At 36.7% G+C, this 22415-nt stretch overlaps 1 protein-coding gene across 1 annotated transcript in view; it reads left to right on the forward strand.

Moving 5' to 3' along the window:
- The window catches only part of LOC107287708 (laminin subunit alpha-2), a 203281-nt gene that overhangs the window by 160528 nt on the left and 20338 nt on the right, over positions 1–22415 (forward strand). The window contains exons 16-18 of the mRNA XM_029284188.1: positions 1672–1785; positions 4847–4974; positions 21779–21916. Of these exons, the coding sequence (XP_029140021.1) occupies positions 1672–1785; positions 4847–4974; positions 21779–21916 (380 nt within the window). The remainder of the gene's footprint in view (positions 1–1671; positions 1786–4846; positions 4975–21778; positions 21917–22415) is intronic.

Consider the following 22415-nt stretch of genomic DNA (forward strand, 5'->3'; position numbering starts at 1 on the left):
ATAAGGGGCTGATATTTTGTGTAACAGGCACCCTACGCACAATAAAACAGTTTAACCAAGTTTTACTGAATTGTCAACAAAATTGACTGAGTTTACAAAGTACATTGAGTCCTAAACCACAGTTTATAAATGATATGGTTTTGCTCATACAATCTAATCAACCACAACCAAATCATATTATGCTTGAATGAAATGCAATTAGAAAGCTGCATTTCTCACAATCCTATCCCAATTTCTGGGATAAATATTAACATTCTAATTACAGTGGCATGGCTGACTATATAGAACATGTTTACCAATTTTATACATGATATTAACATTCTTTCAGGCACATATCTGTGTGGAATTTTTCCATTCTACTAGGTCTATAAGTGAGGGGAATCAGAGTTATGCTTTCTTTTTTCCTGCTAATTTGCCTTCTTTTTTTTTAACCTTTAATCCAAAATAATTGCACTGATGTTTTAGCTATGGAATATCTTTTCTCTTGCCTTTTACCCCTTTTTTCAATAATTTGCCTTCTAACTATGTTCAATCTGCATATTAATATGTCAAGCTATCTTATTTCCATTCTTTACTTCTCTGCTTTTATTTTGCCTTTTCAGCAGAAAGATCAAGCTAAGACTTCTTTTAATCTTACTCCAACCTTTTCAGTTCAGGTCAGTATGTAGACAATCATACCAGTGAAACAAGCTTCTTTGTTTGGTTTTAGCAACACCAGCCTTTATTCCGGATCAAAACAGTTCTCAGTTGTACAAAACATCTGAACAATGTATGTGCTAATTGCTTGGGAGGAATAACAGGTGGAGTGTCAGTCATTTTCCCTTTCTCTACCTGGCATTTAAGCCAATATATCAGTGGAACCATTGAATGCCTTGCAACACCATCCACTGAGCAACACCCATGCCAGAAGAGTATATAGACTAATATATTGGACTATGTTTTCAGCATACTTAGTTCCAAAGAAAAGGAATCCAGTTTAATCTATGGTCTACATAGCTGACTACTTTGCCTCTGAAAATACAGCCATGGTTCCCAGAAAAATCAGGAAATCTGCTCTCTAGGTGAAGATCCCTCAACCTTTTGGGCACCAGGGACCGGTTCCATGGAAAGAGGTTTTTCTGTGGACCAGAGGGGGCGTGGTTTTGGGTACTGCCGGATGGGGCTTGTTTGCGCGGACTGGTTTCTGGCATGCTACGGACCGGTGTCAGTCCACAGACTGGGGGTTGGGGACCCCTGCTCTAGGTGAAGGTCACTAAACCCTAAAGTCCAACATTGCCCAATAAGTAGACTGCTTACCTTTGTTTGGGAAATCAATAATGCACAAAGGTACAAATTTTGGGGTACCACAGAATGGGGTGCAAGCAGTATTTCTGGACATGGAAATAGATGGAATGTTAAATCAAAATAAGTTATTAAAAAGAAAGCAAATTAAGAGTACAAAACAGCATGAGATTGCAAAACACGCTCAGATATAAAACTTAACTGATTTGGAAGAAGAACAAGGGGAAGAAAACCATGGTCAGTGGAAATATAATGCCACATGTCTGGTGTCTTTATATACTAAAGCGATAAATTATCAAGTGTCTTCTGTTTGCATATGTTAGTGGCACTTTGCATTATTTTTCTTTAACGTTCATTGTATTTTTGTTTTTGTTCTATTTTTTTTTCTAGTCATGCTGGCCAGGAAACAGGCGAGTTAATGGCACTATCGTTGGTGGAATCTGTAGGCCATGCACTTGTTTTGGTCATGCAGAGTCCTGTGATGATTTCACTGGAGAGTGTGTGGTAAGTGCTGATTGACAGCTCAGGATGGTGTTGCAATTGAATTAACTACCTTAGAGATGCTGACTAAAAAAAAAAAAAAGTAAAGGTTTCCCCTGTTCAGTCGTGTCCAACTCTAGGGGGCAGTGCTCATCTCTGTTTCCTTGCCAAGGGAGCCAGCTTTGTCTGAAGATGCTTCCATGGTCATGTGATCAGTATGACTATATGCCGAGGCGCATGGAATACAGTCACTTTCACACTGAAGTGGTATCTATTTATCTACTTGCATTTGCATGTAGTCAAACTGCCCGGTGGGAAGAAGTAGGGGCAAGTAACAGGAGTTCACCCCATCAAACTGACAACCTTCTGACAATAGCCCAGGGTCTTAACCGCTAGGCCACCACACTCCTGTTAGAGATGCTGACTACTTAAAGGGAAAAAAAAATAGCTGTGATTTGATAGGAAAGATCTTTATAATGAACTGCTTCTGAAGTCAGAGAATCTCTTGGCAGCATGATAAAATAGCTATAAGGGTGAGCAAGAAGACTTTTGATATTTACCTGATAGCCTTTGGATAGTCTTTATCCAAAATAAAGGGAATACTTTAGAAGCTTTAGAAAAGCTTCCGATGTACAATGTTCTAATCTCTGTTGTGAGAGTTACTTACATATAGAACAGTGTAGCAAATTATTAGTAACTGCTATTGTAATACATCATGCAGGTATAATGGTAATTCTCAGTAAATATCATAAAAATTCTTACAAAAGAAAATGATTGAAAAGGACACATAGCTTAGGCTGCATGGAAAGGTGCTTTTTCCTGATTGAATGCATAAATCTTACAGCTGCCTACTAATTCAGAATTAAATGCATCTATGAGTCAGACTAATAATACTCAGAGTGCCAGTGTTTCCAACCTGCTCACTAGCTTATTTTGACTGTGTGAATTACGCTGAATAGACTGTTTTGATTAACTCAAGGGCATTTTAGTTTTATATTGTCTGACATGGCATGAAGCTTGAAACAACATTTCTCATTTCATTAGTCTTGCAGAAATTCAATTTGAGCCTTTGCCAGTTGAGTGGGATATCATATTCCAGATTCCCTCTCGTATTTGAACCAACATTGTTCTTCTCAAGGAAATGTTTCAAGGAAAAGGCTAAATAAAAATGCAGTGGATTTACAACACAAGCTGGCATTTGAAATACCGCTGTCCTTCCTGTTTTCCTTCTGAACGAAGTGCCTGTGTATTCTGCAGTTCTGAACAAAATAGTTTAAACTGCTGGACATTTGAAATTGTACTTTCATGAATGGAACCTGAAATAATTCACAGATTAATTCTATAGTTAATATAGAAGTATTTACAGGACTAACTATATCTTATGAAAACTGTTTCTCTTACATTTCCCTTTGCAACTCATTACTGTAATGTAACAAATATTATTTTTTTATAAATTGAGGTGTGGCTTTGGACAAAGGTAAAATGTGCAAGGCTGAAATACCTGGAATCTGCTTTCCTAAATGGAGTACAAGCCAAAACTTTTTTTTTTCCTGTGGCTTGGGTTTTGGGGGGGAAGAGGAAAGAAGTGTTTATTTGGTCAGTGTTTAACTTTAGAATTAGTTTTGTGTATTAATGTTATCAACAAATAAATTCAATGTGGGAAGACTAGGTAGACAGGGGTTAGGGTTAGTGTTGCAAATTCAATTTCTTCACATGCCTTGCCTCTCCCATGTTATTTGCTCATTTCATGCTACACAGCTCTGCTAGGTACAACCATGTAGAACATGGGTCTTCAAACTTGGCCCTTTGATGACTTGTGGACTTCAACTCCAAAAATTCCTCAGCCTTGAGGTAGGAAAATACTGGAACTAGGAACATACAGCATCTTCAGCGCCATATCTATCGGCAGTGTCATATTTATCTGCAGTTTTACAACACTTCTCTTTTCTGTAGTCTTCAAACACAATCTGTATCAGAGAAAACCACATACTATCTAAATCTCGAAAAACTATTTCTGTTGGCTGTAAGTTAAGTAAGATTGCTTGGTGCCCAGACAGGCTATTAAATGCTGCAATTCAATTTGGATCATAAGACTTTTGAAGTGAAAGAAGGAAGACTGAGAAAGGTAAAAAGACATACCACATCAAAGTGATTTTCCCCCTAACTAAGTCGTATTGCGCCTTTTGGCCTTCTCATTACTATTCATCATGTTTTTCAGTAATACAACAGATAATTTAAGCTGCTAATTTACTGATACCTCTTTTGAATCTTCCTTAGCTTTGAAATATAGTTAAAAAGAATCTGAAATATGTTTCTTTGACAGTTTGATTCATAATAAGATCTCAGATCAAGACTAGGTCTATATGAAAAAGCCTACCTCTCATATGCACATTGGAATAACTTGCAAGGTCTTTGATCCCAACAGACTATTGCATACTGTAGTTGTACTATACATTCACAATGTCATTGTAATGTGTATGATCACTTCTTCCATAGCTAGCACAAGCTATAAGCTATTTGGTTATATTACACTAAAGGCACATTCTGCCTTGCACATGCAAAGCCATTCATGGACCTTAGTACCCTGGTTCTTGATCCCTAATGAATGTTGTATGCATGCTATCAATTAGCATAATTATTGAAATATATCCTGAGCCAGGTTGTTGATGAATTAGAATTCATTAAGGCAATGAAAAGTGTAGTTAACTACCGGGGCAGGGAGAAGGAAGGGATCTAACAGATGCCACTTCAAATTTCTATATGGAAGATGATGGTTATAATATTAGGCTAGAGAAACTCAATCCAACTGCAGTCAGCCATCTAACTCACTCAAAGTGAACTTGAGTCATATATTGGTTTTCAGACTACCATGGTTTATAAAGTTGTTACAAGAATGCAAAATAGGCTGGGAATAAGCTATAAGATGGGATAAGCAATGAGTATAAAGTTTCAAGTCTTTGATGGAAAAAAAGCATACATTTGAGACCTAAGGGATTTTCATACCATGCTAGGTTACTTTTAAAATTTAGTACTCTATGATGCACTGAAAAAGGATGTTTTGTGTCTTCTTCCCTTGTCTGTTTAGAACTGCAAGCACCACACAGGTGGTCGATATTGTGATAGATGTCTTCCTGGTTTCTATGGAGATGCCACTAAAGGGAAAGCTGATGACTGCCAGCTGTGTGCCTGCCCACTGAGTATATCTTCAAACAAGTAAGCTACAAATTCAGCCAGTAAAAATACTATCAAATTGTTCCTTGAAGTATTCCTTCATCAATTACAGTAGTCCATGATAAAAAAAAATAGATTAACTAGCATGAATGTACAACAAAAAATCACCAGTTGTCTTATTTCAATTCTGGATAAAGTAATAAACATCACAACAAAGTACATTTTCAAAACAATCACACAATGCTTTATTTTATATTCCATCATTTTCACAATGTTCAGATAAAAGGGAAAAGGAAAACACTATTGTAATAGATCTATTATGATTCGAAAAGTTCAATTTGGTAGGAAGATCTATTTCTCCAGAGATTTTCTGTAGATAGAGAAGAGTAGAGTAGAGTAGAGTAGAATAGAATAGAATAGAATAGAATAGAATAGAATAGAATAGAATAGAATAGAATAGAAGCTGGAAGGGACCTTGGAGGTCTTCTAGTCCAGCCCCCTGCACAAGCAAGAAAACCTATACTGTTTCAGACAGGTGAATGTCCAGTCTCCTCTTAAAAATCTCCAATGATGGAGCGCCCATGATTTCTGGGGGTAAGCTGTTCCACTGGCTGATTGTCTTCACTGTCAGGAAGTTTCTCCTCAATTCCAGGTTGTTTCTCTCTTTGATCAGTTTCCAACATTGTTTCTCAGTGGAACATTTGGCAAACTGCAGTAAAGCCTATAGAGTTCACATTGGAATAGGAATAGCTAATTTCTTGGAACTTGCAGCCTGGAAAAAGTCTTGTTATGTTAATAACTGGCTGGATGACCCTTCTTATAACTGTGCCTTTATATGTTTAATTATAATATGCTTTTATAATAAAAGCATATGGTCCAGAAAGAAACCAGAATTTCCTCTTGGAAGGCTCAAGAATTTGACAGAGGGACAAGGAAACCTTCCAAGCTGTACAAGCTTGAAAAATAATTAGGAAAGAGTTATGCTAGCAAATCTTGCCTACTGTTGGTTTAAACAGCCCAACGTTTTGCAGACTGCCATGCAAGCCTGAGAAAAGATGCTGCTATTTTAAGAAGTTGACTCATTAAAGTTAATAAAATTCTTAAAGCAGTCACCTCTTTTCACCTGCCCATGCAGAAGCCTGAAAATTACAGGTTCCTTTATTGAAAGGCTGTGCTTATTATAAGGGCCAAATAATTTCTCTCAGATTCTCAGCATGACCGTATTAACATGGGGATTTGCTTAGCTTTCAAATTGTCAGGTACTATTCTCAGACAGCTATAGTCTTCACAAAGCTGATGTCTATTTGCAGTATTTTGTGACTTGTTGGTCTGTTACCAAGTCTATGTATTCTATGTTGGGCATGCCAAAGCAAAACCAGAGAGGAACTAGCAGCAGGCCTCACATGCGTGATGGATTTGACAACAACGGAAATGGGTGGAATTAGACTTAATTATACAGAGGAAATACGTATGGAAATTAAGTTGGAAAAAATGTTCTTTGTCTTGCTGGTCTCTCCCTCTGGAATATACTGTACAGTATCTAAAACATCTGAAGTTACACTTGCTATATTTACATAAACAGCATACTTTCTGAGGATCCAATCAGGTCATGCTAGTTGATTAAGTTCAAAATTCACATACCTGGCAAACCAAAGAAATGACATGGATTTCAGAAATGCTTCTTTTCTATTACTCACCAAGTCTGTGCTGTGCTTCTCCTCACATAAATGGAACTATCTTTCCTTTCTCCTTCCCATAATCTCTCACAATTATTTTGATAAACAGAATTATCATATAAAATACAGATGGGCAAGTAGCTATGAACTTATACGTGATGTGGCATTTTGAGGTCCACAAGATTATGATGTCAACATTTAATTGCAAATCACCATTTTCAGCAGTGCAATTTTTTTACACATTTTTGTTTTTAAACATCCTACAATTGATCCAGTAAGTTTCATGAGCTTATTCTTTGAAAGCAAGCAAACAAAAACCAATTTGTCCCAGTACCCTTTATTTTTTTCCTGCTACTCTGGGCATGATGACTTAGTTCATACAATCCAGGGCATAGTTACTTTCTTCTGACTTAAAACACCCTTTTGCATAATCTATCTGGGCTTTGGCTACTGGAAAATAAGTCCCATTAAAATTAATGACTTCTCCTAAGTAGATACACGTTTGTTTTCTCCTGCTAATCAGAAACTCTGGATTTCAGCAGAAAACGCAATAATTAAAACTGCAGCTTATATGGTTTCTCTTAATAATGGTTACCTGTCAATTCATAAGACTTGTTAAAAATCTCAGTTAGGTCTTATAATGTTGCAGATGTTAATTGTTAGTAGAAGAAAGACTGTTATCATTATTTGCTTATTTTTATTGCACTGCTACAATCATGTTAAACTAAGTTTTATCCTAAGGCTGCAAACCTACTGCTGAGTTGTTTGGAAAATTTAACATCTATGTAGTGCAAACAAATCTCAAAGTGAAATAAAAGGAAGAATAATTGAAGACTGATCTCTTTAAAATAGTAGAGTGACAGATACCCTGTTGTTTCAAACTGCTTGTATCTTTCAATGTGCCAGCAGATTATCTCATTCCAGTGTGTCAATCAGATAGGGGAGGGAAAGAAATATAGAGGAAAAAGAGGCAAGAAGGGAGAACTACACAGCTAGAATAAAATGCTTTCAGAGATAATGAACTTATTATATACATGCAAATGTCAGGATTCCCAAAAAGAAGCAACTTTGAGGCTGCTATAATATTTGTAAAAAGGGAGAAAAACATCAAATAAATCAATATAAAGCTCCATTTCTGATATATATACAACTATTTGAAACTTCTGGCTAGAAGTGATGAAAAAACTGCCATTATGGTGAGAATGATTAATGAACTTTGCAAACAGTTTCTGCTACTACTTGGGGACAGGACCCTTTGAATTCTGTGAGATTTATCTTTGAAGAAATATTTCTAGATTTGCCTGATGATATATTGAAATGATTGGAAATGCCCACCTGTTTTGACACCCCTGACTGTGAATACTGGTAAAATTGCTTATGGATTTTGATATGGAAGGTGCTGTTAGCAGAATGAGAGGGAATGTGGTTGTTGGCTAGTCCCAACATTCTTCCCCTGAAATCTGCTCCGGTGACTTAGAAGACTATTCAAAATAGCACAGAAAGTTGCAGTCAGGAAACTACATTCTCCCAACAGAAAGTCAACAAATGGATACTGCCTTGAGGCAAGCTTATAGTAAGATGTTAGATGCCAGTTATTTAGTCAGTTGATCTATGCAATTACATGCTGTTAGATGAAGTCCTTTAAAAAGCTGCATGATTCTCAACTTTCTTTCTCTTCAGTGCAGCAGTGTGATTTATCTGTTTAGGTAAACTGGGATTATTGAATATCCCCAGCAATTGTCCTTCAGCTGCAGTGAACTTTCACTTGGGAATCTACTGTTGCCAGGCCCTTGGGGGCTCAGACAAACAGCTGTACATTCCTGCTTTTTAAAAATGGAGTAGAGTCTCATTGATAGACTAAGGGCCCATAACAACATGTCATTTGGATGCTGCCACCCATTTGAGCTATATCCAGTGTCGGCAGAAATAGCTCCACTGACTGGAGCCAAACCCTAAGCCCTGTGTGTGAGACCAGACAGACTTTCCCCTTTGCTCTGTTTTGAAAGCAGCGCTCTCAGAAAACAACAGTAGCTATGCTGCTAATGAATTTCTTTCTATGCTTTTTCCCTAACCCGGTTCTTGCTCTCCGCCAACCACAAAGTTTTAGCCCCACGTGTCATTTGGACCAAACTCATGGATTCATTTGTGATGGATGTCCCTCTGGGTATGCCGGCTTACGCTGTGAAAGGTAAGAAAGTTTTGCATGCTTTTTAATTTTAATTTTAATTTTTTTTCCATCTGAGAATGTGCCATTCTTTTTTTAAAAAAAAATCTAACGTCTTTTCATATTAACGTACCCATCTTTAAAGATGTATGGTACTGCCCATAATTGCAATAGAGTATCATTGGCATGCAGGGATCCTATTTTAATGAGAAAATTTCTTCAGCTGCTTTATGAGCCAACAGGTATAATTTTCCAGATAAACATGAAGTATTACATCGGAAAAAAACATTTTTCTCTTTCTTTTTTCTTTTTTTCTTTTTGGCTGGGTTTTGTGAATGGTTTAATTGTTATTATACTGCCTTCCAAATTTGTTTGGAATATCGAGAGTGCATTTAATCAATTATTCAGTGAGTTGCCATTTTCATCTCCTTGGAATGAGCCAAACAATGCAAGTGAGAACGAAGGCGAGATTTATTTATCTTAATTATTTTTAATTGTGTGTTTTCAAACTTATTAGCTTTTGATTCTTTAAAGTGTTTACTTAGTATCTGAAAACAGGATTCTTGATACTGTCTCAATTAAAAATATTTCATAAGTGTTCTCCCACCCACCCACTGCTTTTTGGATGATAAAAATGCACGACTTCCCAAGTGAGTGAACAAAGACAAATGTAGACATTTGGCAGTCAATCATGAAAACTGTACATCTTCACTTTGTTCTTTTTTTTTTTGTTCTTTCCTTGAAGTAAGTTCTGTGAAATGTTTTTAAAATTATGACAATTAAAAGTCAAGAAAAGGCCGGCATGATTCGAAGGGAGAACATGAATTGCAGACAATTTCTTCTTTTCAGCTTTCTGTTACTTATACTTTAAAATCCCATATTTTTGTTGTGTTGAGTTGTAGCTGATTCCTGGTGACCCTGGATAAATGGTTGCCAAGTTATTCTGTTTCTCAGCTCATGTAATTTTTGCAGATGGATTTTTGGGATTCCCAGCACTCCATCTATTCTAGCTGTGCAAGCTGGCCTGGAGACCCAATGGGGGAGGAGAACTACACTGGAGGTGGCTACTAGTCTAATAGCAAACCCCACTTCCCTCCTGCACTCCTGGATTCCCTCCACCCATTTTTAATCTCATATTACTGTACCTTCATTGTATATTCCATTGTTTACCTTTATTGTTTCATTACTTTGATACTGTTATGTTTACTCTTCGTTTCTTTGTTTTTATTGTTGTAAGCCACCCAGAGTAGTCCTTCAACAAATAAATTTAACAAATAAAAAATGTTCATGTGTCTTAGCTGCTGCTTCTCCTTTTACCCACTTTACCAAGTATGGTACCATCATATTTTTCATAGATGCATTGGTTTTCTCAGCTGCCCAAGGAATGTGAAGCAGCTTTCTCCAGCACCATACCTGAGAGGAGCCAATCTTCTTCCTCTTACTCTTGTGCAGAGTCCATCCCTATCATCTGTATTTTATAACAGGAATATCATTGAATTGTCTAGTCTAACTTTTCTTTGATTGAAATGTCTCCATCTTTCAAGAATTTGTCTAGGCCCTTCGATACCTTTTTGACCATTGTTATTTTTTCTCAATCTTTTTTACATACTCATTATCTTCATCAATTGTGGAGCCAAGATAATTATAACTGATAACTACTTCTGTCATTGTTTACTGTTGACGTTCTTGTTGATGTACTTTTAGTTTTGTTCATGTTGAGTGAAAGCCCTGTCTTTAATCTCCTGTTTTATTCGTAGTATGTTTGTTCTTAGGTCTTCTTTAATTTCTACAGCCAACATAGTGTCCACATGTGTCTTATTTACACTCCTTCTACCAATTTCAACCCCAAGTTTTAGCTTTTCCATCCTTGAAGTCTATATTATGTCTTCAATGTACAGATTGAATAAGTGTGGTGATAGAATACAGCCCTCTTTGTCCGCTTTTCTGATGTTAAATCTTTTCATGTTATTAAATGTGGCTTCCTAATTATTGTAGAAATTTCATATCTGACGAATCAAAAGCTGGAATATGCCTTTACTTTGAAAGGCTTCCTAAATCTTGAATTATCAACACAATCAAAAGCTTTAAAGTATTCTATCATACTGAAGTAGTGTTCTTTTTAATACTCTGCTACTATTTCAATCAACCATCTAATATTAGCTGTAAGTTCTCATATTCCCCTGTTATTTCTGACACCCACTTGTTCTACTGCACTTCTCTATATATAGGGCTTTAAAATTTCCAACAGAATCTTCCTGGCATGTGCTATTAGAACCATGTTCTTATATCCCTTTATATCTATTTTTTTTAGGGATGGGAATGTACATGGATCTTTTCTACACTGAGCCATATTTCTTTGTGTGTGTGTATGTCCCGTTGGGAGAAGGGCGGGATATAAATCAAATAAAATAAATAAATAAATAAATGTATGTGTGTGTGTATGTGTTGACTATTATGATCTTTATCATTTCTCCATTACCATACTTGAAGAGCTATATGGCATTTATAAAGAACTGTGCTCTGCCACAGAGTTCACCATATCCTGCTGACACTATTTTTTGTGCTGTGCAACTGCTTATTGGTCAGGGATATCCCACTTATACTGAGATTAATCTTCATACCTGCAAATCATTCCATTTCAAATCACTCTCTGGTTTCTCAAGCAAAGGCATATAATTAACCTAAAACTTTATTCCTTTTAACATTTTTGCTCAACTGTCTTTCTTCAAACTAGTTTTTCTTGAATTAATTCTTATTTTTAAAGAAATATTATTGTGTAAAACTGCTTCAGATTTTGATTCATTAATTTTCAACTTCTTGTTGCATCACAGAATCTATTCTTTGCTGCAAATTATTCAGGTTCTGAACAAAAACAAGTCATGGCTTTACTGTACAAACATGCATACACACACATACATTTTCATCTGTTACTCCGTAAGTATAATGTTACAAGTATTCTGCATACTTTCATGCATCAACATATTCAACAGCCATTACCATCCTTTCTTACTCTTTCCTCAGTGCTGAACCATTTACTAAGCATTCTCAGACTGTTTTATTTACATCATATATCATTTTAATTACACTGCGCAACCAACTTTAAAAAAATGTTCCATAACTCAAACCTATTCAGTTTATCATATACTTTCTTTAAATTGACAAGCATAAAATAATCTACTCAACCCCTGCCTGGCTAAAGCTACCCTTTTCACGTTTTGTCATCATCTTCTCATTGTATTCTCTCATCGTTGTCTTCTCTCATCCTTTTGATTAAAATTATGCCCCAAACTTCCCAAGCACGTTTAGCAAACTAATTTCTCTGTCATTCTGCATTCGTTCTTCCTACCTTTTCTTTTGTATAGCAGAACAATGACAGGTTCTTCTGAATGTCAGGTAGAGATACATGCATCATTCATGAAACATGTTGCGCAATCACTTCTTAAGCAAACTTCATTGAGATTTTAATAGTTATACCATCTATGCCTGTGACTTTACTATTTTCCAAGATCATCACAGCATTTATGACTTTGAGGACATCATTTCTTTTAGCTTTGATATTAACATTTGTTTCAGGTCTTCAACATATTGTCATCGTTCTCATGCATATATTTTTTTAAAAAAATACCCCTTGCAGCATTGTGTCATTTCAATTTCACCCTAAATATTTTCTTCACTTTTATTTTCAATTCTCTTCACTCTAGTAAAAGCTGCTTGTTTGGACCTCTAGTCTTACTTCCAAATAATTTTATGTTTCTATCAAAATTGTTTTACTTCTTCTCTACCTCTTTTAATTCTCTACCTCTTTGCTATAGTTCTTCCCAACTATCTTTTATCCGTGTATACATTATTTATTATCTTTTATTACTTCTTGCAACAATTGTTCTCTTAGGTGCATTTTTTTTCTCATCCAAAGTCTTTTTCATTCTGTCCTCTATTCTTTTTCATACTTCTCATTATTGAAATTCCACAGTTTCTATTAAACTAGCTTATAAGGAGAAAGATCAGGACATGCATAGAATCTCTACATATATTTAAATGGTAAACCACTATTTTTTTAAAGGGCATAGATAGGTATGCACTAGGACAGTGTTTCTTAAACTTGGCAGCTTTAAGTTGTGTGAATTTCAGCTTCCAGAATTCCACATACAGCATGAGGAGTTGAAGTCTACACATCTTAAAGCTGCCAGGGTTGGGAAACATTGCACTAGAATAGGGATCCCCAACCCCTGGGCCATGACCCACAACTGGGCTGCAGTCTGCTTGAAATGGTGCCATGTGAAGTTCCACTCGTGCAAGCAGAGGGTGCTTGAGTGGAGGGCACTTGTGCTCGTGCGCGAACCTCCACTCGCACAAGCAGAGAGTGATCACACGCAAAGCTCCATTTGCGTGAGTGGAGCTTTGCGCACAAGCACAAGGGCCTTCCACTCATGTGTGAGGCTCCATTTGCATGAGAGGAGGGTGTGCACACCCACCGCTCACACCAATAGAGCTGTGTGTGTGCGCCTACCACTCACACCACCGCCCCCCCGGAGTTCTGGGCAAGGCCAGGCCACCAAGGTGGAAAGGTTGGGGACTGTGGCACTAAAACACCTACTGCTGTAGTATGTGGAATTTGAGGAATTGCAATTTATGTAAAGAAATACAAACAAATATAGAATGCTCCTTCAGTATAACAGTAAGGAGAAAAAATTTAGAAAGTATATTCAATTAATAGAATGCAGTCTGTTGCATTCAGACTGGGAATTGAATCAAAGGATTCAGCATATACAGAAAGCCCTATATTGTACTATATTTGGCCAAATCCATCTGTCACAAAGAGGACTTACATATTCGCTCACTTACCACTGTTACTGTGACTTCTGAATGCTATTTCTATCTATCTTTCCTTTCTGCTGGCCTCTCAAACCCGAGAGACATGAAGCTAATAAATGTAAGAACCAAATCAGCTGAAAAGTACTTACTTATAGTTGGTCAATGTGGAGGTCACTGCGATTTCCGTCCACGAGTACCATCCGTGGAAAGCTAGAAATGAATCTGCATAAGTGCTTTTTTAATTGTTACAAATTGCATAAAAATGCTCAAGGCAATTGCATTTGTGTATTTAGAAAGCTTTCTATAGAAGCTATTAAATGACAGTGAGTAATCATTTCAGAATTTGCATGGAATCTCTTCAGGTTTTAGCATGCCAGTACTCCTCTGTCATGTTTAGCTATTAAACTAACTAATTTAGAAATTATCATGAAGTGTTCTTCATTAATTTTGCCTTGGAACCATAATGATTCCTCTTCAGTGCTTGCACTGATTTTATGAGTGTTACTTTTTCAAGTGTTTTTTTTTCCCCTTGCCAAATCCTTATACATTACCAGGCTACCTTTATATGTGTTTGTCTGGAGTGACAGTTGCCCATTTCTTCTAATGCTGCTTCATCTTTTCTTGTCTTTACCCTTTAAAAAAAAGACCATCACTTCATATCCCAGATGTTCTTTTATGTTCCGTAACTATTTCCTTGTTGTTTCCAAAGTTGATATCATTTCTCCTTTGGTAAATGTGGAATGTTTCTGTCTTCTCTGCCATCCTTTTCTCTCAACAGACTCCTTGTTACATTCATGTTTATACCCTAAGGCCTGCACTTGAGATACTGTCTCTCTCGTTCTGTGTCTTTTTTCCCCCTCCCTTCTCCCCCCCCCCATTCTCATGTCTCATCAAGAACATCTGAGGTGTTGTAGTTGAGCAGAAGATGTATGGACCAGTGCATGTTCAGCAAAGGTGGAGACTTTTGAATTTAGAAGCTCTCAAAGATAACGGATGGGAATTTATTTCAAGGAAGAACCAGAAACCACTGACCTGATTTTATTTTAATGTAAGAAAAACAAGAAACTTTCAGAAATTTCTAAAGCAGGAAAAGTTAGCAGAAAATGGAGAAAAACCTGGAAGTGACTGTGGTACAGGTAGTCCTTGGCTTAAGACCAGAATTGAGGCCAGAATTATGATGGTAAGTTGTGCCAGTTGTTAAATGGGTAATCGTGTGACCAACCCAATTTTATGAAATTATTTTTGCGGCAGCCAAAGCAAATATCATGGTTGTTAAGTGAACCTGTTGTTCACAATGGGCTCTTTTTTAACCAGAAAATGGAAACAAACACCAGTTTCTAGCAACCCCCCCCCCCCCGTAAACCACAGCCATATGACCCCGGAACACTGCAAATGGCTGTAAATGCAGGCTGGTTGCTGAGTGCTCAAAACGCAATCGTGTCACCACAGGAAGGCAGACATCAGAACTTCAAATCCAGGTCATAAGTACCTTTTGAGGGGGGGTGTCCAATGAAACTTCAAATGGTCACTAAGTGACCGGTCATTAAGCAAAGACTACTTATAAATTACAAACAAAATATTGTTGTGGATCCTTTTTACATCTACATCTACCCTTTGAAATTACTGTCCCCTATTTTCCAAAGCACCGGAAGGCAAGGCAAGACAAGAAACAATGGATGGAAACTAATTGAGAGAAGCAACCTAGAACTAAGGAGAAACTTCCTAACAATGAGAACAATTAACTAGTGGAACGGCTTGCCTTCAAATGTTGTGGGTGCCTCATCATTGGAGGCGTTTAAGAAGAGACTGTCTGAAATGATATAGGGTCTCCTACTTCAGCAGGCGGTCCAAGGTCCCTTCCAACTCTATTATTCTGTACTCTGTATTCTGTATTCCTTTCCCACCTAGGTTTGAGTAAACCCACTCTGACTCAAAGCTGCTTTGTGAAGCAGTACAATTTTCTCATTTCTAAGAGTGAAGCAGGGATTTTGCTTCTCTTTGATCTGCACAGGAGCAATTTCAGAGGCCTTTTCTGGTATTTTCAAAATCTGGAAGAGGCCTCTAAAAGTGTGTAAAACAAATGCAAAGCACTTCCTTGAGGGAAACTGAGTTGTAACTTGCATTACCTTTTAGGCCAGGGGTTCTCGACCTTGGCAACTTTAAGACTTGTGGACTTCAACTCCCAGAATTCCTCAGCCAGCAAAGCTGGCTGAGGAATTCTGAGAGTTGAAGTCCACAAGTCTTAAAGTTGCCAAGGTCGAGAACCCCTGTTTTAGGCCCAAAGGGCCTCTCAGGTCCACATCCAGCAGTCCTTGCTTAAGTTTATTTTCTATAGCTTTTCTTAAGATATGGTGTTCCAAAAAAGCAAGCAACGTTGGATCTTGCTGCTCTCTTTCAATGACTACTGTTCAGTTATTTCAGAAATCAGCATATGCAGCTCAACCATTTTCTTTCATTCATGTGGAATAATTATTATCCATTCTGAATAGATTAATCGGATTCTTTGTGAATTAATGCTGTCCTTTAACTTAAAAGTCACAACATGAACTTTAGAAACGGAATGACTTTAGAGTTGTCAGAGGAAACATGTACTTTCTAGCTAGATTAGGATTGCTCTTGATATAACTAATGCTAAGAAACTAGAAAAATATGAACAATATATTTTTATAGCTGTATCTGCATCCCCCTTCTAAGTTCCTGTGTTTTTCTCTCCTCATAAGCATCCCGATACAGTACCATGTTTTTTCTGCTAATATCACACACTTCATGTTCTACATGAATTTCTTTTCCATGAATGTTGGCATAGTAGACTGAAAAGGAAAATAAAATGGTGGTTAGTAAATTATGTCTTTAGCTAGGCAGGATAGATGCTGAGGGATAAGGAGAACTTTACTTTAATGCCTCTACTTCCCAAGTTAAACTGGAAGGTGCCAAAGTAGGAACTTTTGTTAGAAGAGTTTGCTCCAGTGGAATACTTGAATAAGCATATAGACACATTGATAGAATGCCAAGAGACAAACGTTTGTATTAAATTTAGGTAGCAGAGCGCCAAAGAGGAATATAAGTGGATTGTCATTTGTTGAAGAGTTAGTTATGATTAGAAGTTCATGCATTACACACATCCTTGGGGTGCTGTTATTACAATAGGCTTTGAAAAAAAATTGTTGGCATTATCAGATGAAAGACAAAGCCTAATGGAAAAAGAAAAATATCTAACAAAATTAGATAAGCAAAGAGAATAATGAGTATTAATTGGAGGAATCTGCATTGTTTCAATATACTTTCAGCAATCATATTACATTGGCCACATGGGAACCTTTGTTCTATGCTTCTATGTAATTTAAGACAAAAGAAGCATAGGACTGAGTTTCTAACTGTGTGTTGTTATATATTACAAGTCATGAAGACTATAGTCTTATGGAGCCATTTGTCTTCTGCCCTATCAACCTTCTTTGAAACTGTTCACTGAACAGGATTCATATGACCCGGTCATTAACATTTTCCTCTATCCTTCTAAACATTACAGACATGCCTATTTTGTGGTAGTAGTCCACAGAGAGTTTTAGCTACTATCCTAAACATATTCAGAGTAAGGCATTGCATTTGCATACATGTATAATTCAGAAACAATCTTTATTATGAATAGAGATATAGATTTATTATGCATATACTCTACTTCCTTGTCAGTTTGCAAAGTTTATTAGGTTCCATCTTAAACAGGGATTTTTATGTTGCGGAGGAGAATAGCAGTTTTCTAAGTAAGTTATGCTATTGTGCCCTTGTACATGGTATCTATATGGTGTTATGTAAACTTCAATGCAAAGATGATATTTCTGACTATGATTTTGTTCATCCTTACTTGTTACAGCATAGCCTCTTCTTATTTCCCTCCTTCCACATTATTATCTAACACAAAGCATAGCTGGCAGTATTTCAGCTGGTAATTTTGCTATAGTCTGTTGTTATTATTATTATTGTTTGTTTGTTTGTTTGTTTGTTTTTAAATGAGGAAAGAAGGTCTGGAAATGCTTCAGAGTATCCAAATCCAGCTGTTGTTAGTTATTCCTAAGGACAAAACTGTAATCATTGCTTAATGCCAACAGGCCGAAGTAAATGCTAGAACTGATCTGTCTGTCGCCCTAGGTGTGCAGAAGGCTATTTTGGACAACCTTCAAAACCAGGGGGATTATGCCAGCCTTGCCAATGTAATGACAACCTTGACTTCTCCATTCCTGGCAGCTGTGACAGGTTGTCTGGAGCTTGTCTTAAATGTAAGCCAGGTACAACAGGCCAGTACTGTGAGAAGTGTGCTGACGGGTATTTCGGAGATGCTCTTGATGTAAAGAAATGTCAACGTAAGTCCTGGAAACTTGCTTTTCCTGTCAAAATGCATTCATTCCCTGTAGGCACATCTCATGAGTGTGTCAAACAGAACGTGCATTTATTTGCATAGTATTACCTACAGTAAATTCATATTACACAAAACAGAGCCATTCAGATTGTCTGGTTGGTTACCCCCACACACTCAATGCCCTGTTAATTGCCTAGTGGTCATGATTTGTTGGTTTGTTTACACAATCCCATCAGTATAATGTTTCTTTTAGAGATGTGACCTTTACTCTTCTATTCCTCTGTACTTCCGTTTCTGTGAGTTTTTGACTTTCTTTCTGTCATGGAGAGTTATTATATCTAATTGGATATTATTTGTGTGTGGACCACAGCCTTTATTCCCCCTTTCCTTATGGTACCATGTTTGAATCCCTTTTTGGAAGTGTCCCCTGCAATAAGACAAAGGAAGTTAAAAAAAACCCACACAAATAAAACATTATACATGAATATATGTTCGCACATTTATAAAAGCTGGCTACCTCTATTTTTAGAAAGCGTTTGGGAATGAATCACCCCCATAAAATTAATCACAATTAAAGTATATCTTTGTGAGGAAGAGAGGTGTCATGTATTCTGTTATATGTCATGTTTCTACTGTATGCTAGAGGTTGAGGAGCTGGGGTATCCTAGTGTGAAATAAACATTGCTAAACTAGTTGGAAATATATTGTCACTAAGGCTATAAAAATAATTTAGGCAATATCTCTGATTATTGCAATAGTGTAAAACTGGTATTTGAAGTGAGTAATTCCTTTCAAAGATTAGCATGCCTGCTTTGGAAGCGATCCTAGGTGATTTAGGATAAACTTAAGTATTGGTGCCAAATCTTTGAGAGGATGGAACCACTTCACTGCTTTTAAATGTTTTGCCAGGAAGTGAAAAATTGAATGCTAAAGGTTTTGCAGGGAACAGCATGATTTACTAGTATAGACGATGCAATAAAAATATTTAAAAATTACTTTAAACCAATCACATTCTAATGTATAAGTGGGTAGAATGAAGTTAAATTTTAAAAATGGGAAACTAGATGAAATTGAATTTGAAAAATAAAGTACCACTAATCCTTGCCTGAACTGTAGTTTTTGGCTAGTCTATAAAAGGGCTCAGAAGATAGCAGGAAATTCGGAGCAATTTGCTGATCACATGCTCTCAATAAACAGTTGTGAAGTTCTGTAACAGACAAAATGATTGAGAATGACACTCCCCGATATGACTTCTATGAAATCAATTCCTTTTTTCAGTTATCTTTTAAAGTTTTACATATTGTGGAAATAAATAAATAAAGCCTAGAAAATAAAACAAAACCCTAGAGATACTCACCTTTGTCTATATTTGTTTCTGTGATAGTCTCATTTGTCCATCATTAAGTTTTCCCTTGATCAGCCGCGTGGGGGATTTTGGGGGCCTCTAGATACTCCCATGTAACATCTCTCCTGCGCGAGCTGCACTGGCTGCCTGTGGCCTTCTGGGTGCGCTTCAAGGTGTTAGTAACAACCTTTAAAGCGCTCCATAGCAATGGACCTAGGTATTTGCAAGACCGCCTCCTACCAAATACCTCCCTTCGACCAGTCCGCTCCCACAGAGAGGGCCTCCTTAGGGTGCTGTCAGCCAGTCAATGCCAGCTGGCGATCCCCAGGGGGAGAGCCTTCTCTGTGGCAGCTCCTGCCCTCTGGAATGACCTACCCCCCCCCGACCTACGTACAACTACGGACCTGCGCCTCTTTCACCGAGCCTTGAAAACCCATCTATTCCATGCGGCCGGCCTGGCGTAGTTCTGATTGTGTTTTGGTAGGGATTTTTATATGGGGTGTTTTAGAGCAGGCTTTTTATTTAATATTTATTGTGATTTTTATTATTGCCTGTTCACCATCCTGAGTCCCGTAAGGGAGATAGGGCGGTATATAAATTTAAATAATAAATAAATAAATAAATCATTCTTGCAACCACAACTGTTGTCTGAACATGAGCTCTCTTGCTGTGTTCTTTTGTCACCTCTTCCCTCATGTTTGCTCCTGACCATTTCTGCAAAGTTGCAGATCTGTTGCAAAAACACTCCTATTCCTCATTCCTGTTTCCATAATTAAAATACCCATTTTATATCCATGCATTTCCTAGCATGTAGACAAGTAGTGTGTGTTATGTTCTTCATTGTCTCTGTCTCTAGTCTACAGCTCTTAAGATATTTGGGGGGTAGGGGTCATCCAACTCCCAAACAAGTCTGACTCTGCTTAGGTTCTGAGCACAAACAACATTCTAACACATTCAGACTAAAATAAGAGTTTATTAAGAATTCACTAGCATGTCTGATGACGTATTTGTTAAAGATACTAACATTAAAACCCTGAATTTGAAAAATCAAACTGTAGATGGAATTGTAATTGCCTTCATTGCATAAAGCTTCTTGAGTCACGATCAAAGTACTCAACATTTTTCACAGATTCAGATGTATAAGGAGTTGTTTTACAGATACAGTTACAGATGTACAAGTAGCTTTAATTTTGCCAGTTGACTTATCATTAGGTAATGTATGGATTATCCATTTTTCATGGAACTTTGGTTCAAAATTCAGTGGTCATTTTATCCATGCATGGGCTTATTTGCAAGTATATATGGAATATATGGTAATTTAAACAAGTATTATCATATATACTCATGGATAAACCCATCAGGAAAATGATCTATAAATAACCAACATCCTGATTCCACATCCTGGCTGACTGATATATTATGTTATCTGTACAAAAAAAGCCTTTTTTTTTTTGCCAATTTTCAAGTGTCAGTTTTTTTAAGGGGATAATATTTTTGGGATTCATTTTAAGAAACACTGTCTCTTATAATATGCATATGTAACATTTGGAATGAGATAAGGAATAAGGAAGAACCTTATTCTGAGAACTAGACCTACTCAAGGGACAAAAAGTAGGGTGGAAAGGTCTTAGTGAACCTGAAAGGTCTTTATGCTCCATTTAATACTTTTAAAAAAACTGAAATATTTTACAGTTTTTTGAACTGAAGAGGAAATCCATAGATCAGGCTAATACAAATTGTCATTTGCCACCATGAATGTAAAAGTACTGCACTAGCATTTTTCAACTTCAGCTATTTTAAGATGTTTGTACTTCAGCTCCCAGAATTCCCCAACCATCATCCATAATGGTTGGGGAATTCTGGGAGCTGAAGTACAAACATCTTACAAATGCTGACATTGAAAAACATATTTGCGCTTTAATATTATTTGACAGTCCTCTCTTCTTCCGCTCGAATTCAGGAAAAACAAGAACATATGTTGGGCTGCCACAAATGGTGGGTGCTTTATTAAACTGAGTAAATTACAAGTTGTATAAGGCCATCATAGGGTCTGAAACAAAGGAGTCATTAGTTTGTGTAGACATCAGATTATTGACTTAATTTGTTAGGGTTTTTTTTTATATAACTGGGAAACTACCGATAAATAAAGAATTGTGTCTTTATGAGTTAGTTCTGCTTCTTCAGCTTTTAAAAGATGATAAATGGGAGAAAAGAATGTTCCTTTTTATTCCCTTGCTAAGTATTCTAGAGTCTTTTACTTGTATAAGAACTGTGGAGATTAGCTGGATGACAGGCTGTAAATTATAAATCAGGAATTGATTTGTAATTTATGAACATCCCCTGCCCCAGAAGTTGATCTTTTCTAGCCTTCTGTTCATCAGTGTAAGATAATTTTAAATGTTACAGGAGCTAGATGACTAAACTCTTGCAAAAGATTGCCAGAAAATGTTTATGTATACAGTTCTATACATATTTGTGCTATGGATGTTCATTATCAGCTCAATCGAACTTGTTCTTGTCTACCTCAAGCCTGCAGCTGCAATATCAATGGCTCATTTTCAGAAGTCTGTGACTCTAAGACTGGACAATGTCATTGCAAGCCCAATGTTCTGGGACGTCAGTGTAATCAGTGTAAGGTAAGACACCAGAATCTGATCTAGACTTAGTTGTTCTATTTCCCATCATTTATGGAATAGAAGAACTTTTCTATATCCATAAAATGCCATTGGTATTTTTAGATACATAGCAAGTTATGTTATGTGACTTTCTCTTCAGTCTTAAAATCTTAGCCTTCATTGTGTTTCTGGAACAATTCTGTTTGCTAAATAAATTATGTTATTTTTGGACACAAAATCTATCCACTTTTAGAATCTAAAACAAAATAAATATATCATGCTTATTTTATTTATGCTCTCAAAATGGCAAGGAATAATTTTCATTAAAAATATTGAATAAGAGTTCACTTGTTTTTAAAATGTTCAAGTAGCTAAACGGACAGATATCTTTTTTTTCTGTGGTGTGATGGAACATCATTCATCCATAATGCACTATGATGGAGGGAAATGCTAACTATGCAATCTTATGTATATTTCCTTTATAGCAACAGCCTTTCCATGTATTGTAATTAACCATATA

The sequence above is a fragment of the Protobothrops mucrosquamatus genome, unplaced genomic scaffold (genome assembly GCF_001527695.2).
Source record: "Protobothrops mucrosquamatus isolate PMUCROS unplaced genomic scaffold, P.Mucros_1.0 scaffold416, whole genome shotgun sequence".
In the NCBI taxonomy this organism is placed as follows: Eukaryota; Metazoa; Chordata; class Lepidosauria; order Squamata; family Viperidae; genus Protobothrops; species Protobothrops mucrosquamatus.